Source organism: Vanellus vanellus, assembly GCF_965231255.1.
Source record: "Vanellus vanellus genome assembly, contig: HAP1_SCAFFOLD_63, whole genome shotgun sequence".
In the NCBI taxonomy this organism is placed as follows: domain Eukaryota; kingdom Metazoa; phylum Chordata; class Aves; order Charadriiformes; family Charadriidae; genus Vanellus; species Vanellus vanellus.
In genome coordinates, this window is record NW_028127298.1 from 776,044 (window position 1) to 789,930 (window position 13,887).

Below are 13,887 nucleotides of genomic sequence, written 5' to 3' on the forward strand. Positions count from 1 at the left end.
CCACTGGGTCGGGCACTGAGGGGGGCACAGCCCCAGCTGCGGGATGGCAGGATGAACCACAGCACCAGGGATAGAGACCGACATTTTATTTCTTTAACATTTCCCATGGGGGGCACCCCAGGGTTGCGCGGCTGCACCGCAGCTGGTGCCAGGAGGGACTCCAACGTCCCCCCCACAGCTCACCTGGCTCCGCTCATGATGCTTTTGATGGGGCTCAGTGCGGTCTCTTCTGTGCTACGGACCAAGCGGCTCCAGGTAGGCGACTGCTGCACCGCACTGTGCCGCAGCGTGGGGAGGGGTGGGGGGCTGCGGCGCGGGGCTGGGAGCTGCTCCCGTCTCACCCAGCTCCCGGGGTCCTGCAGAGGGACTGGAAGAAGCCAAAGCAAGGGACGACGGACGCGAGAGCCCGCCCAGAGGAGCAGAGCAGTGAGTGGCCCTGGCACCGAGCACCATGCAAACAGCCCACACCCCACGGCAGCCCTGAGCCGGGGCTGTGCCGGGGGCTGCCGGCCGCTCACTCCGTCCCCTCCCTCAGCAGCTTCTCGGCTAGCGGATGAAGGATGGGAGGCTCAAGTCGACACAGGAGAAGCAGGGAGTGTGGGGGAGACCCCCAGATCCTGCCCCAGACCCTCAGCCCGTGCCCTGCCTGCGCTGGGCAGCCCTGCCTGCCTGCTGAGGAGGGGGTGCTGCCCGCGGGCCCCGACGGAGGAGACGGGGTGCAGCGGGTCTCTTCTCTCTCCTCCTCTGCAGGGCAACCGAGGAGGGAGCACCGGGCCCCACAGGACCCACTGGGCTCCCTGCCAACCATATACCATCTGAGCAGTGATGCCTCTCTCTACCCCCCCCCCCCCCCAAGCCCCCAGGTCCCCCTGCCCTCCTCTGCCGCCTATAGGTCCTATCAGTGGGGACAGCTCCTTCTGGTCCAGGGAACCCCCCGGGATCCTGGGCCCCCCAAGGGCTACCGCAAGAGCCCCTGCAGCCTGTGCTCGCTGGCCAACTCGGAGGACTGCAGCAGCCTGTTGAGGAGCAGCTCCTCTCCCCAGAGCTCCCTCTACCACTTCCTGGAGCCCTGGCCCAGTGCAGCAACAGAGCCAGTGGTGCTCACACACTCAGGACACCCCCGCTCTCCCATGGCTGCTGGTGGGGCAGTGGGGAAACTGGGGCTGGTCCTCGGCCAGGAGCCTCCACAGGAGCTGCCAGCAGGGACCAAGAAAGAGCGGGTTCCCAGGCAGGGAACGGAACTGAGCGTGGAAGCATACGCTGTGGGGCTCTGAGCTGCTGCGTGGTGCCAGGTCTATCCAACGTCAGGCAGTATGTTCCCAGGAGACATCACCGCTGACAACTCTTCCAAGGAAGTGGGGCCATTTCTGTAGTCGTAGCCTGCCTGGAGAAACAGCCCCACGGAGCCAATAGTCTGCTGAGCAGCAAGGGAGCAGAGTCGCTGACTCTCAACCAAGGACTGAAGTACAGCAACTCACTCTATTGCCTTCCCCCTTCGCCCGCTGCCTCCCACAGTTTGGAAGAAACCAACCAGGGAGCTCCAAAGGAAGGGACCACTCCCCCACTCTCCCAAATCTGCCCAACATCCCCAAAGCTCCCCAAACATACGGGACTCCTCCCACACACCTCCACTCCCCACACCGCCAACCCTCCCCCTCCCCCAACGCTCCAAAAAGCAGCAGTCCTTAGGGCAGACTCCTTAAGCTGACTCCACAGCTACGGCTCCCCGTCGGCTCTGGGGGAGACAAGGGGGCCCCGGGGGGTCTCCGTGGGATTTGAGGGGGTCCCAGGGCTGCCCACGGGCTCCCAGCAATGCCCGTGCCCACCACCCACCCCCGCTTCAGGGGGCCCAGCGCTGACACCCCCCGACCCATCTCGGGGGTACCTGGGGGGACTCGGCCGTGGGCTGGAGGCGGGCGAAGGGGGCACGGCCGGGCTGACCTGCCGGGGGGGGCTGAGAGCGGAGCCAAGCGCCCGGCCAGGCCGGCCCCGGGCACCCTGCGCTGCGGCCGGGGCTGCCGCCACCTGCGGGGAGCGAGCGGGGGGTGAGGGGGCGGCAGCGGGGGACGGGGGAGCCTGAATCGGCCCTGTTCTCCCCGGGGACCCCCCACTCGGCTCTGTCCCCCCCAAAGAGACCCAGGCCGCACCCCGAGCCCCCCAGCCCGGTCCCGCCACCCCACAACCCCCCGAACTGGACCCGGAGACCTCCGCACCGCTCCTGCCGCCGCCGCCGCCCCACCCCCACCCCGCTCCCGCCCCCACCCCCCTCGGCCCCGGTCCCCCCGTCTCTCCCGGTACCAAACGCCGCAGCTCCCGACCACCGCCGCACACCGGAAACGTTCTCCTTCGCGTCCGCCCAACCGCGCATGCGCCATGGGGCAGATCCGGGCCACGCCCCCCAACGTCGCCGAGGCAACGGCGGGCGAGAGGGGCGGGGCCGCGCCGAGGAGAACGAGGCCCCCTCAGCCCCGCACCACCGCTTCTTTCCGCCCCGGGCACTGCGAGGCCGAAAACAGCGCAGCCCTCCCCCAAATGCGCCGGGACCCCCCTAAACCAGCCCAATCCTCCGCAAAATGAGCCGGGACTCCCTGAAATCAGCTCAGCCCTCACCAAAATGAGCCCCACATCTGCCTGCAGAGCTCCGCCAGCCCTCCCGACGGACATCACGGGGATGGGGGGAAAGAAAACAACCAGAAAGGTACTGAAAACAACGTGGAGACGGTGCTTAGAGATCCTTCTGAGAGGCAAAACTCGGCCTTTATCCTCATTTTTGAACACGGGGTTTCGCAGTGCTTCGCGGGCAGTGGTTATCCAGAGGCATCAGCTATCCCGGGAAGCGAACGTTCCCATCCCGTGTGGCAAAAGTCCACTCGCATGAATAACTTAGACAAAACCAGCCCACAAAAGGGCAAGAGGCACCTTTGGTCACCTTTTCCTTGAAGCTTCGCTAAAACTGTATACTCAGATTGGCCCTGTCCTGCAGTTTCTTTCCCAGAGTTTTGCCCCAAACCCGCGCTTCTAGCCCCGCTCCCCAAGCCCTCCCTCGGGGCCCACCACCTTTCCCCAGCCCAGCCTGTCCTTAAAGCTTTTCTTTCCACACACAGCCCTTTCCACTCAGCTCCCCCCGGGGCCTCCTCTCTCACAGACACCTCACAGCCCTGCAAACCTCCGCTCCTTCACCTCTCCCGCTCACGAAAATCTATTCCCCCCTCACAAACATCCATTCCCCTCACTCCCCCCTCACACGCTCACTCCCACACCCCCAACCATTCCCCCCACCATTCTCCCCTCCCCCCTCGACCCACCTCTTCTCTTCTTCTCCTTTTTTCTTCTCCTACCCCTCTCTCTGCCCGTGGGCAGCCCTGGGACCCCTTTAAAGCCCACGGAGACCCCCGGGGCCCCCTTATCTCCCCCAGAGCCCACGGGGAGCCGTAGCTGTGGAGTCAGCTTAAGGAGTCTGCCCTAAGGACTGCTGCTTTTTGTAGCGTTGGGGGAGGGGGGAGGGTTGTCGGTGTGGGGAGTGGAGATGTGTGGGTCCCTTCTGCCAAAGTGCAGTGAGAACCACGTTCACTGAACCCCCATTCTACATGGACAGGGTCAGTTGGATGTATAGGACCAAGTTGTTGGAATAACCTCAGCTCTTTTATTAGCAATTCCAAGGCATTGGTATGTTGGTCAGTCCATTCCCAGGATTTTCCCTTCCTGAGCAAATCATCAAGGGGCGAGCAATGATGGAAAAGCCAGGGGTGTGTTTACGCCAACAGCTTAAAGTTCCTAGAACTTGCTGTAACTCCTTCACACTGGGTGGATTCTGCCCCTGTTCTGTTTTTTTTAGGGTATCTTGAGGGACCGAAGCAGCTCCTTTAATCCACCAGAGCCCCAGGAATTGCACTTCCTGCGCCGGTCCTTGACACTTGGTGGGGAACGGCCCCAGTTTCAGATCTGACCTTGGGGGACGAAACCAGGCTTGGGTCTAGTGGGAGGTGTCCCTGCCCATGGTGGGGGGGTGGAACTCCATGATCTTCAAGGTCCCTTCCAGCCCAAACGGTTCCGTGAGTCTATGATGGTGTCTGTCCAGCTGATGAGCTCCCACCCGAGTTTCACTCGGCGAAAAGCAGCAGCCGGTGCTTGGGTACCCAAAGGCTTCTTTTACATTTTCCCTCTTCTTTGTTTCTTAACTTTTTCAACTCAAACCAAAGGTGTTGGAAAGGGCGGCCCCGTGGGCAGAGAAATCATTCCTCCCTGCGAGATGGGCTGTGGCACCACAGGGCCATCTCACCTGAAAGGAGGAAACCCACAGGTCACTCCTTTGGTCCAAAGAGTGGAAAAAAATAGAAAAGAGAACCACCACCACCACCACCACCACCCCCCACCCCCCACCACCCCCCACCCCCCCACCCCCAACCACCAAACCAGCCCCTCGCTGAAGGCGTAAGGTGGGAAATACTGCAACAACTGTATTTTTTGCAACAGCCCCACTTAAAAAACGCTGTAATGATTCATAACGACCCATCCGACTAAAACCAGGAGTAGCGGTGACCTACCCGTCAGCTTTTAGCATCCTGCTAACCAGCTTAAAGGCACCGGTGAGGAGAAGAGTTCAGCCACAACCAGCTCGAAGGAGGAAAAGAGGATCTTGCTTTTAGGGGAACGGCTGTCTTTGCAGAAGGTAAGTGCCCCCGCGGCTCGACCACCCCTTCAAACCTCGATTTCTCCAGCTCAGTTTTCTCTGTAACTGCTCCCACAGCACTGCGGATCCTGCAGCTTTCCCTAAATCATAATAAAACCTTCCCTAAATCCGGCTGCCGGTTTCTGACGTCTCCAACGCCTCCGAGCATCGCGTGGGGATCCCGCACACCACCGGTCTCCTGGGATTTCCAGGCTCTGACCCCTGGCTTGGCTCAGGTGCCCTCTTTTTTCACTCAATTCCTCAAGTTTTAGGTAAAAGGGCACTGGGGATGCGCCTGCCTGACCCCACAGACCTGTGCCAGAGGGGGGGTTGAAAGAAATGAATAAAAAAAATACTATATGAAAGATAACTAGAATCTCTTTGGATTTAATGTAATGCTAATTAACTATTGCAGATGGGCAAAAATATACCCCCAAGAACGTAGGGAGGAAGAAATGCTCAATTTCTGTTGTGCGCCAGCCCCTCCCTCCCCCCAGTCCCCTTTCTGAGCTCCCTGAGCACCCCACGGTCTGGCAGAGGGGACACGTGTGACACTGCTGTCCCCTCCCTCCTGCAGCACAGAGCTCATTGCAATTACTTGCACAGAGAAACAACCAAAATTATATAAAAAAAAAAATTAAAAAATTTAAAACCCCAAATTAAAGTAAACAACAAAATTTAAACCCCCAAATAACCCAAATTAAAAAAAAAAAAAAACACAAAATTTAAAAACCAAAACATAGTTAAGTCATTAAATTTTTCAAACCCCAGACCCGCTAATTTCAGCCCTTTCCCCAGTCAGCTGGTTCCCCACCCCCAGGCAAATGGGCTTTCCCCCAAAAATCAGTGCTGCCCACTCCCCCGTCCCCTCCAGCCCCCCCCCAAAAAGCTTCGCAGCCCCCTCCGCCTCCTCCCCGCCCTCCCAAAGACAAGGCAGCGGCACAGTGAGACAAACGAGAGGTTTATTCCATTATTTTTCCCATAACGTTCAATGGGCAACAAGAGAAAAAGGGCCGACAGTCCCGGCTCCGGCGGGGGGAACCCCTCAGTCCACAGTGACGCTCCACCGACGGGACCCACGTGACAGCAACAGGGATTTGTGTCATTTGTGTTCCACAGAATGAACCCAAAATAAATTAAAAAAACCCAATGAAACAAAAAAACTAAAACCAAACACAAAACCACACAAAGATTCAAAGTGATAACTAACACAGATTCGCTTGGGGGATTCCCCCACCCCCAGTTTTATTTACAACACGGAGCCTTTCCAAACTAGGTCATATCTTACAATAAAAAAAAAATATATTTCAGCATCTGCGCAACAAAAAGAATTGCTGTATTTCGACATGTAGTGCACTGGGGGGGGGGGGGGGGGAGGGGGGGGAATTAAAATAATTAAAAAAAAAAACCACCCTTTTTTATTACCTTTTTACATTACCACCCCCCACCCCGCTTAAGGATCTCTATTATGCGCATCATTTTAGGAAACTTCTTTTGAGGGGCCCCCGGGGGTGGGAGGAGCTGTTTGAAGGCACCGAAGCGCACAGCAGCCCCCGTCCCGCCTCGCTGGGAAGGGGCTTTGCTGCCAACTAAAGCATTGCGGGGCACTGCAGGGATATCTCTTTTGATTCCTAAAGCGACTCCAGGAGCAGCTTTGAGAGGGATTTTTCCTCCCGACTCCTCCCCGTAAAATTCTCCTCTGCACAGGGAAATATTAAATCCTCCCAAAATACGGAACCGGCTGTGGGATCACGGGGCACGAAGGGGGGGACAGGCGCAGTACTGTGTCCCACAGTCAGCCCGGGGGGTTACAGCCGCCTTTTAGGTGGCTCAGAGTCACGTTGTTAACCAAGGCCTCAGCTTTCATTTAATTAAATACATAAATACATAAATAAATAAAAGATCTTACCCTGTAAGCAGCAAAAACCCCCGAGCTTCGAATGCAGAAGAGGGCCGCGCCGGGGAAATCTGCTTTGCTTTTTAAATAAGGAATTTTGGAGGCAGCCGCCAAGGTTTTGTGGCCCCTGGGGAGGGGGGAGATGTAGAGCCGGACTCAGCCCGCTCTGCCCCAAAACCGTCCGCGTTTTCCCTCCAGGGTGATTTTCTTCCTTTCTGTCTCTGCCGGAGTGATGCCCGGCACGTGCTGAAAACCATCCCAGGCTCTGGCCCCGGTCCCGGCCAGGAGGGAGTGAAGCTCAGCCCCGCTCCCTCCTTTTACAGGGAGGAAAACAAAATGGAAGAAAAAAACCAAATTGTCCTATATTCGAAGTGTATAATTCCGTTTTAGAAGTGTATAATTCCATTTTAAGGGCAGGGCAGCAACAGGGCTGGTACCACAGCCCCACAGCCACTGTGGGTCACCAGCGTAACGATTAAATTAAAGTTTCTTTTGGGAAGGGGGGAGAGACGGGGACTCTCCTGCTCTGGGACCTTTCCCCTCCGGGGAGGCAGAGCCGGAGCAGCGAGCACGGTCCTGCCCGGAGGGCAGCGTGGAGGGGACGCGCACGGGCATCCCGGAGGAACAGCAGCAAGGAAACCCGGTGCTGCACCTTTCCCTTCCTCCGAGCCTTTTTCTTTTCCTCTTTTTAAGGGCTCAACCAGTTTCTTCCCCCTCCGACCGTCACCGTGGGGCACTGGCACCAGCCGCTTTGCAAAACCCCATCCCGTAAAAGCCGCCTGATTTTGGCCCTGTTTGGGGATGCGCCGCTTCCATCCTTACAGAGCAAACTGATAGATGATTTGTTTTTCTCCCCCCTCCCCATTTAGCAAGAAGCACCAACGTGCCGTTGTCGCTTTGGGTCGGTTTGCTGCAGAAAAAGGCTCCCGCAGGGGACGGGATAAGCCGATGGCAGGAGGGTCCCTGCACCCATCCCACCGCTGCTGGTGGAGGGCGGCAAGGGGACCTTTTCTTCGGGGTTGTCCTCTCCTCCCGGGCTCCGCGGCCCCACACCGCAGCCCAACGACCCCCCCGAGACGGGAAGAGAGCACGAGAACCATCTCTGCTCAACAGCTTCTTCCTGCAAAGGGGCAGGAAAAAGGAGGAGGAAAAGGCACCTTCCCACTTGCCTCCGGGCTCATCCCACCCTGGAGAGAGACGCGGCTTTGTGAGGAGAGGGGAGGAGGAAAAAACACCACAGCGAGAGAGCCAGGGAGGGAAAAGGAAGGAAAGCGGAGGGACAGCGGAGGGGCCGCCCGGGGACACAGAGCCCCAGGTCTCGCCTGGCCGCTCCCGCCACCACCCGGCGGATTGGAGGGGTTTGATCTGAAGCGCTGCCTTATATTAATTTAACAGCCGGGGGAGGAGAAGGCGCCGTTTCTGCCTTTTGCAGCTTCCAGGCTGACGGCAGAGCCGAAGGAAGAAAAATAATTATAATAAAAACAAACAAACAAACAAACAAAAATTCCGAAAAAACTCCAATGTAAAACTGGAGCGCAGGGAGCAAATGCTTTTCCTTCGCCTCGGCCCAACCGCTCGGGCACTCCGCGCTGCCCCCCCACGGAGGGCATATCCCTCTCCTGCCAGGGAGAGACAGGAGGGCGAACTGAAGGCAGGACCCCAAACCAGACCCGAGAACCTGGTCGCGATGAAGAAGAAAGTGGAGAATGCGTCACATACAACAGAAACATTCAGAGTTTATTTTGGGGGAACAAAAAAAAAAAGAGAAACAGAAGAGGAGGAGTGAGATATTAAAAAAATAGCACTGAACGATGAAGCGGCAGCAGTCCCTCTACCGCTACAAAACGGCAACAACCCACACACGAACACGCGAGGCGGAACACCACTGAACTCCCACTGACTGTCATGTGCACCTCAGTTTGCTGCTCTGGAGAGAGGGAATGCCTGAAGCACACCAAGGACAGCTGAAACCATCGCCGTGGCTTAAAGGGGAATCCGCCAACTGGAAAACAAAATAAAAGCGGTTTCTGCCCATGTCTGCGTGGGCACATCCCCGAGTCACATTCTCACGCCTCTCCTTCAAAGTCAAGATTCCTACACATGAAAACTGGAGTCGGGGGGGAGGGAGGAGAGAGAAAAGGAGGGAGAGCGTCATCAGTGGGGCTGTTGCCCCGCTCGTGGGACCGCGCCGGCAGAGAGGAGCTGGTTCGTGTGCCGCAGCCCTCGCCGCTTGCGCGGCATTGCCAGCAAAAAAATACAAAAAGCCGTAGGCACGTGCCACTGCTTGCAAAGGAGCACGGCCACGTTCCCACGCGATCCTTTACCTCTTTCCTCCCCAAATTCAGACTGTTTCCGTGCTCATAGTGAGAGCCTTCCACACGGGTGTTTTTGATATCTCATCCGAGATATTAATCTCCGAAGGATCAGTCCTGCAATAAATATTTGAGACAGCAATCTGTGACTGTGGGAACTGACGCCACCCAGCGCATCAGCACCAGCAACAGGAACGGGGGGGAGGAGAACCAAAGCTGCGCATAAGCACAGCGGGTTGGGCGGGATGAGGAGGTTTGGAAGGCGAGCCGGAGAGCCGCAGAGCTACAGCTCTGTGCAAAGGCTCTGCACAGAATCCCAGACTGGTCAGGGCTGGAAGGGCCCTCTGGAGCTCACCCAGTCCCACCCCTGTCAGAGCAGGGGCACCTACAGCAGTGGCACAGGACACCTCCAGGCGGGTTTGGAATGGCTCCCGAGTGGGAGACTCCCCCACCTCTCTGGGCAGCCTGTGCCAGCGCTCTGCCGCCCGCCCTGCCCATAAATTTGCTCTTCCCACCAAGCTGAGTGCATGGCGCTGGGATGCTCAGCAAAGATAAACGTGGAGAAAATTCTGCCAACCCCCTTCAGGCTAATCTTGCCGGGGGTCCTGCTGCTTGGTGGGGCTTTACCTGTCGCTGCTTGGCTTTGGGATATCCGCGCTGCTGGTCTTGCCCAGCTGCAGCCGAATGGAGTTTGCAGCAGCAGCTTCCATCATCTCCTGGGACTCCTGACATAAAAAGGGACAAATCAAAGTTGTCTGTCTATGATCGAAGTGGAGATAAACTAAAGACCCAGCAAAGCCCACGTGCTGCCCTCTCCTTCTGACCTTCTGTTAGCGCAGCCGGGGAAAGACCTTTCACTCCAAACATTTTGGGGGGGGTTAAAACCACCCTTATGAGCAAATCTTTCCATCATAATGATAATGTTTATTATAAATGGCACCTTTAAAAATTATACCGCTATTCAAGTGTTAAGCTCACTGCTAATTTAAAAACAAGGTTATGATGCGGGATCCAGGCTGTCAGGATCTATTTCTATTGAGTTCGGATCTTCCCCCAACATTTCAAGAGAAGCTCTGACAGAAAGAGGCAATCTCAGAGCCCGAGGGAGACATCCAGCCCCGAGCACCCAGCAAGCATCACCTCTTCTTCTTTGGCTTCATTTTTGGCATCGGACAACTTCTTCCTGCTTTCTGGCATAAGGTCATCCAAAAAGCTGAGCTCCCGCTTTGAGAAGCAGAAGTCCATCACTTTCCGGACAAACACGAGAGCCAAAACCTTCACAAAATAAGAAGGAAGAGGGGGTGAGGTCTGAGATGATGCTACGTCTCACTCCGACGCTGCAAACGTCCCGCTGCTGAGCAGCACCGGCTCTTACCATCATGGGAAAGATGATGGCAGCACGGGACACCTTGATGGCCCAGAGCAGGACGAGGCAGATGAGCTGGATCAAGGTGAAGAAATGCACCTTCCGCAAGGGAACGTGCCGCAGGTAGATGAAATCCGGCTGGTGTTTTGCCGGCATCCAAAAGAGCTTCAAGCGGTCAAAGAACTGCAAAATAAAAGCGGAAAAGTTACCCCTTGGGGCTGCGGAAAGTTTCCGGCCCTGTTGGGACATGGAAGGAGTTTTCAGGATCTCGCGTGCAGTGAGAAATCCTGGATCCCACTTTGTTCCTCCCAGGAGCAGCACCCGTTTTCCCTTTGCTCCATCTATAAACCAGTGTGTCCATGAGAGCTGCCCACCAAATTGCAATTATTCCACATCCTTCTATTATAGAATCACAGAAGGGTTTAGGTTGGAAGGGACCTCGAAGACCAGCCAGTCCCACCCCCTGCCCTGGGCAGGGACACCTCCCACCAGCCCAGGTTGCTCCAAGCCCCGTCCAACCTGGCCTTGAACACCTCCAGGGATGGGGCAGCCACAGATTCTCAGGGCAACCTGCGCTGGTGCCTCACCACCCTCAGAGTGAAAAATTTCTCCCTGATATCTCATCTCAATCTGCCCTCTGTCAGTGTCAAACCATACACCCTCGTCCCATCGCTCCCCTCCCTCATCCAGAGTCCCTCCCCAACTCTCCTGGAGCCCCTTTAGGCACTGGACTCCCCGGAGCCTTCTCTTCTCCAGGCTGAACACCCCCAACTCTCCCAGCCTGTCCTCCCAGCAGAGGGGCTCCAGCCCTCCCAGCATCTCCGGGGCCTCCTCTGGCCCCGCTCCACCAGGTCCATGTCTCTCCTGTGCTGCAGCCCCCCGAGCTGGAGGCAGCACTGCAGGGGGTCTCCCCAGAGCAGAGCACAGCAGAGGGCACAATCCCCCCTCGCCCTGCCGGCCACACTGCTGATGCAGCCCAGGATGTGGTCGGCCTTCTGGGCTGCGATCGTGCATTGCCGGCTCACGGTGAGCTTCTCATCAGTCCGCACCCCCAGGTCCTCCTCAGATCATCTCACCCCCCCTCCCTGTTCTTCTATAAAAATATATTTTTAATATATTCTATTCTTCTGTTTGTTATTTGGCATTTCTCAGCCCACTGAATCCCCCAGCGAGGATTCCCACCGGCAGTAGAAATCGCCTTCGCTTTGCACTGAATTCCCCCATTTTCACCACACCAAACACTGCCCTGTCCCAAACCGTGACGCAGAGTGCGCTGAACTTGCCTGGTCCTCCCACCCTACGTACCTCCTGTGCCCCCACCAATCTTTTCCTTATACAAAATACTTTCACTGCCTGCTTTTGGGGAGGTTTTCTCCCACACCACTGCTTTTTTCCTGCTTCTCTGGAGATGACACAGCAGGGAGCTGCACGCTGTAAGAGTCCGTACCTGAATCCCTCTGAGCGATGACACGCCCATGTAGAGAAAGACACCGTAAAGCACAGGCATGGGTATAAACTGGGAAATTAAAAAAAAAAAGAATGCAATAATTTATTTTTTAATTGCTTTTTCAGTATTAGTGCTTTCTTCTAGAGGCACTGCCTAAAATTGCCTAAAACTTTCCAGTTTCCACAGGGTTGGAGATGTGTCACCTCTTAACCTGTAGAGGTTTTGTGCGTGCGAGTGAGTGAGTGAATGCTCTGCTTTAGGCTGAGCTTCTGAGTTACGTTTCATTAGAATAATCCTATTTTCCTGAAAGGTTGGAGGAAAATAGACCATTTCACCCATGCTACTGTACACCACGTTCTGTGACGGCAGAAGAACATTTCTACACATTCTTGCGGCAACACCCAAAAGCGAAGTGCCTCCTTTTAGCCTAGAGCTGAGGTGACTTTGTGGGAGTGTCCTGGTTTGAGAGACACAGGACTAATTTCTCTTCTAATGCTTGGGAAAATCTTCGCTTTTTTAGAAGACTCCAGTGTCTGAATTTGTGAAAATATTTACTTTACAGCCAGCTGTGGTGTGTGGGTCTCAAGGTCTCAGTGTTTTCGAGCTCGCCAGGTGCAGGGATGAGGAGGAACGAGACCCGGGCACTTGACCCAAGCTGGCCAACAGGATTATTTCATACCATCAACATCACACTCATTATAAATTAGAAAGTTTGCTGCGAAGTTCTCTCTCTCCCTTGATGGCTGCCATCCTGAGAACTTCGTGCCCTGGTGCCGGAGCCCTGAGGCCTTCCCTTCCTCCTGAAGCCGTAGCACTCGCAGTGTCCGACATTTGCTGTCCACTGCTGGGAGTGCACAGCTTCCTACTGATAGAATTGGCTGAGTATAATCTTTGCATATTCTGTATTGGTGTCGGGATCAATATCAGTTCTTTAGTGCTGTTAATGTTAATTATCTAATCTTATTCTATTAAATCTGTTTATACTTCAGCTCTCGGGTTTTCTTGTTTTTCCCAATTTCCCTTTCCCAGGTGGGGAGGGGTCATCGGGTGATAGAATGATTGTCTAAATGACAACAAATTGTTATGGGTCTCTCAAACCGTAACAGGGAGGAACACACAAGGAAGCCCACGGGGATGATTTTGGTGTGTTTAGCTACTGGGAAAGGCTGTTGGGAGGCATTTGGGGGAGCAAATTGCATCCCATAAGGTGCTGCCTGCTTGAAAGAGAGCAGTGTACTGGTCTGAATCCGCTTCATCGGAACCCATAAACACAGGTGGGCCTGAGAGACACCTGGGAATTAAAGCAGTTGTCCTGCTCGCTTGCCTCGAGGACACCAAACTGGGGTGTGAAGGGCTGGAAAGGGTAACTGAGGCTGCTTCCCACCGTGGGCCAAGCCTCAAGGTTTGGGATTGCCTCCTCCTCTGCTCCACACCTACTCAGGCCTGGATGGAGGGGATGTTTTTTGTATAACCTCCAAAAAGTTCACGCTTGTTGGGCGTTTTGCATTTTCCTCTTACCTTTAACACCGAAGTGAAGAAGACAGAGCAGCCCATGAGCACAAAGATCATCAAGCCGGTGACTCTCTGCTCTCGTATCCCCAGAAACTTGGGTTGTTCTCCTGGAGCTGAGCAGCCAGACTCCACTTTGAGGCTATTGACGTGGGTGATGGACAGGACAGTCGCAGCCACAAACCAGGGCAGCCCCATCACAGAGCACACCCCGAGCATCACGGCCACCATGAAAAGGTCCAGGTGGTACCCGCATCCTTTCTGTGGGCAGCAAAACAAGGAACAGAGCATCCCACAGCACAAGAGCGAGGACAACGTCGCGACTCAGACTCAAACCCTACTTGGGCGCAAGTCACCCTCTTGAAAATTTAAGAGAAGAATTGGCAAAAATAAGGATGGATCCGGTCTTTGCGCAAGCACCTTGCATGAAAATCTGGCAGGAGTTCAGACCAAGTGGATTTGGGAGGTTTGTGCAATAGCTACTTCTCAAACAAACACACAAACAAACAGACTATTTTCATTCATAAAGAAATTTCTACTGCTTGTAAGCAAGATGTGACCCTGAGTTATCCCTGGCAGTGCGTCAAAACAGTTCGTTCCCCCAGCTCCTGCTGGCGTTTTGAAACAAAAATACGCTTCTATAGTGCTCGAAAATTAATTTGCTCCTCCAAAAGATTGCTCATCTGA

General features: G+C 55.4%; 1 protein-coding gene across 1 annotated transcript in view; it reads right to left on the minus strand.

Annotated features, from left to right (window-relative positions):
• Positions 1-8,907: 8,907 nt before the first annotated feature.
• Positions 8,908-13,887, minus strand: part of LOC309685363 (electroneutral sodium bicarbonate exchanger 1-like) — a gene marked incomplete at both ends in the record, with an annotated part of 80,676 nt that continues 75,696 nt past the window's right edge. The window contains 6 exons of the mRNA XM_082501139.1: positions 8,908-8,995; positions 9,506-9,603; positions 10,019-10,153; positions 10,254-10,427; positions 11,692-11,760; positions 13,210-13,461. Coding sequence (XP_082357265.1) covers positions 8,908-8,995; positions 9,506-9,603; positions 10,019-10,153; positions 10,254-10,427; positions 11,692-11,760; positions 13,210-13,461 — 816 coding nt within the window. The remainder of the gene's footprint in view (positions 8,996-9,505; positions 9,604-10,018; positions 10,154-10,253; positions 10,428-11,691; positions 11,761-13,209; positions 13,462-13,887) is intronic.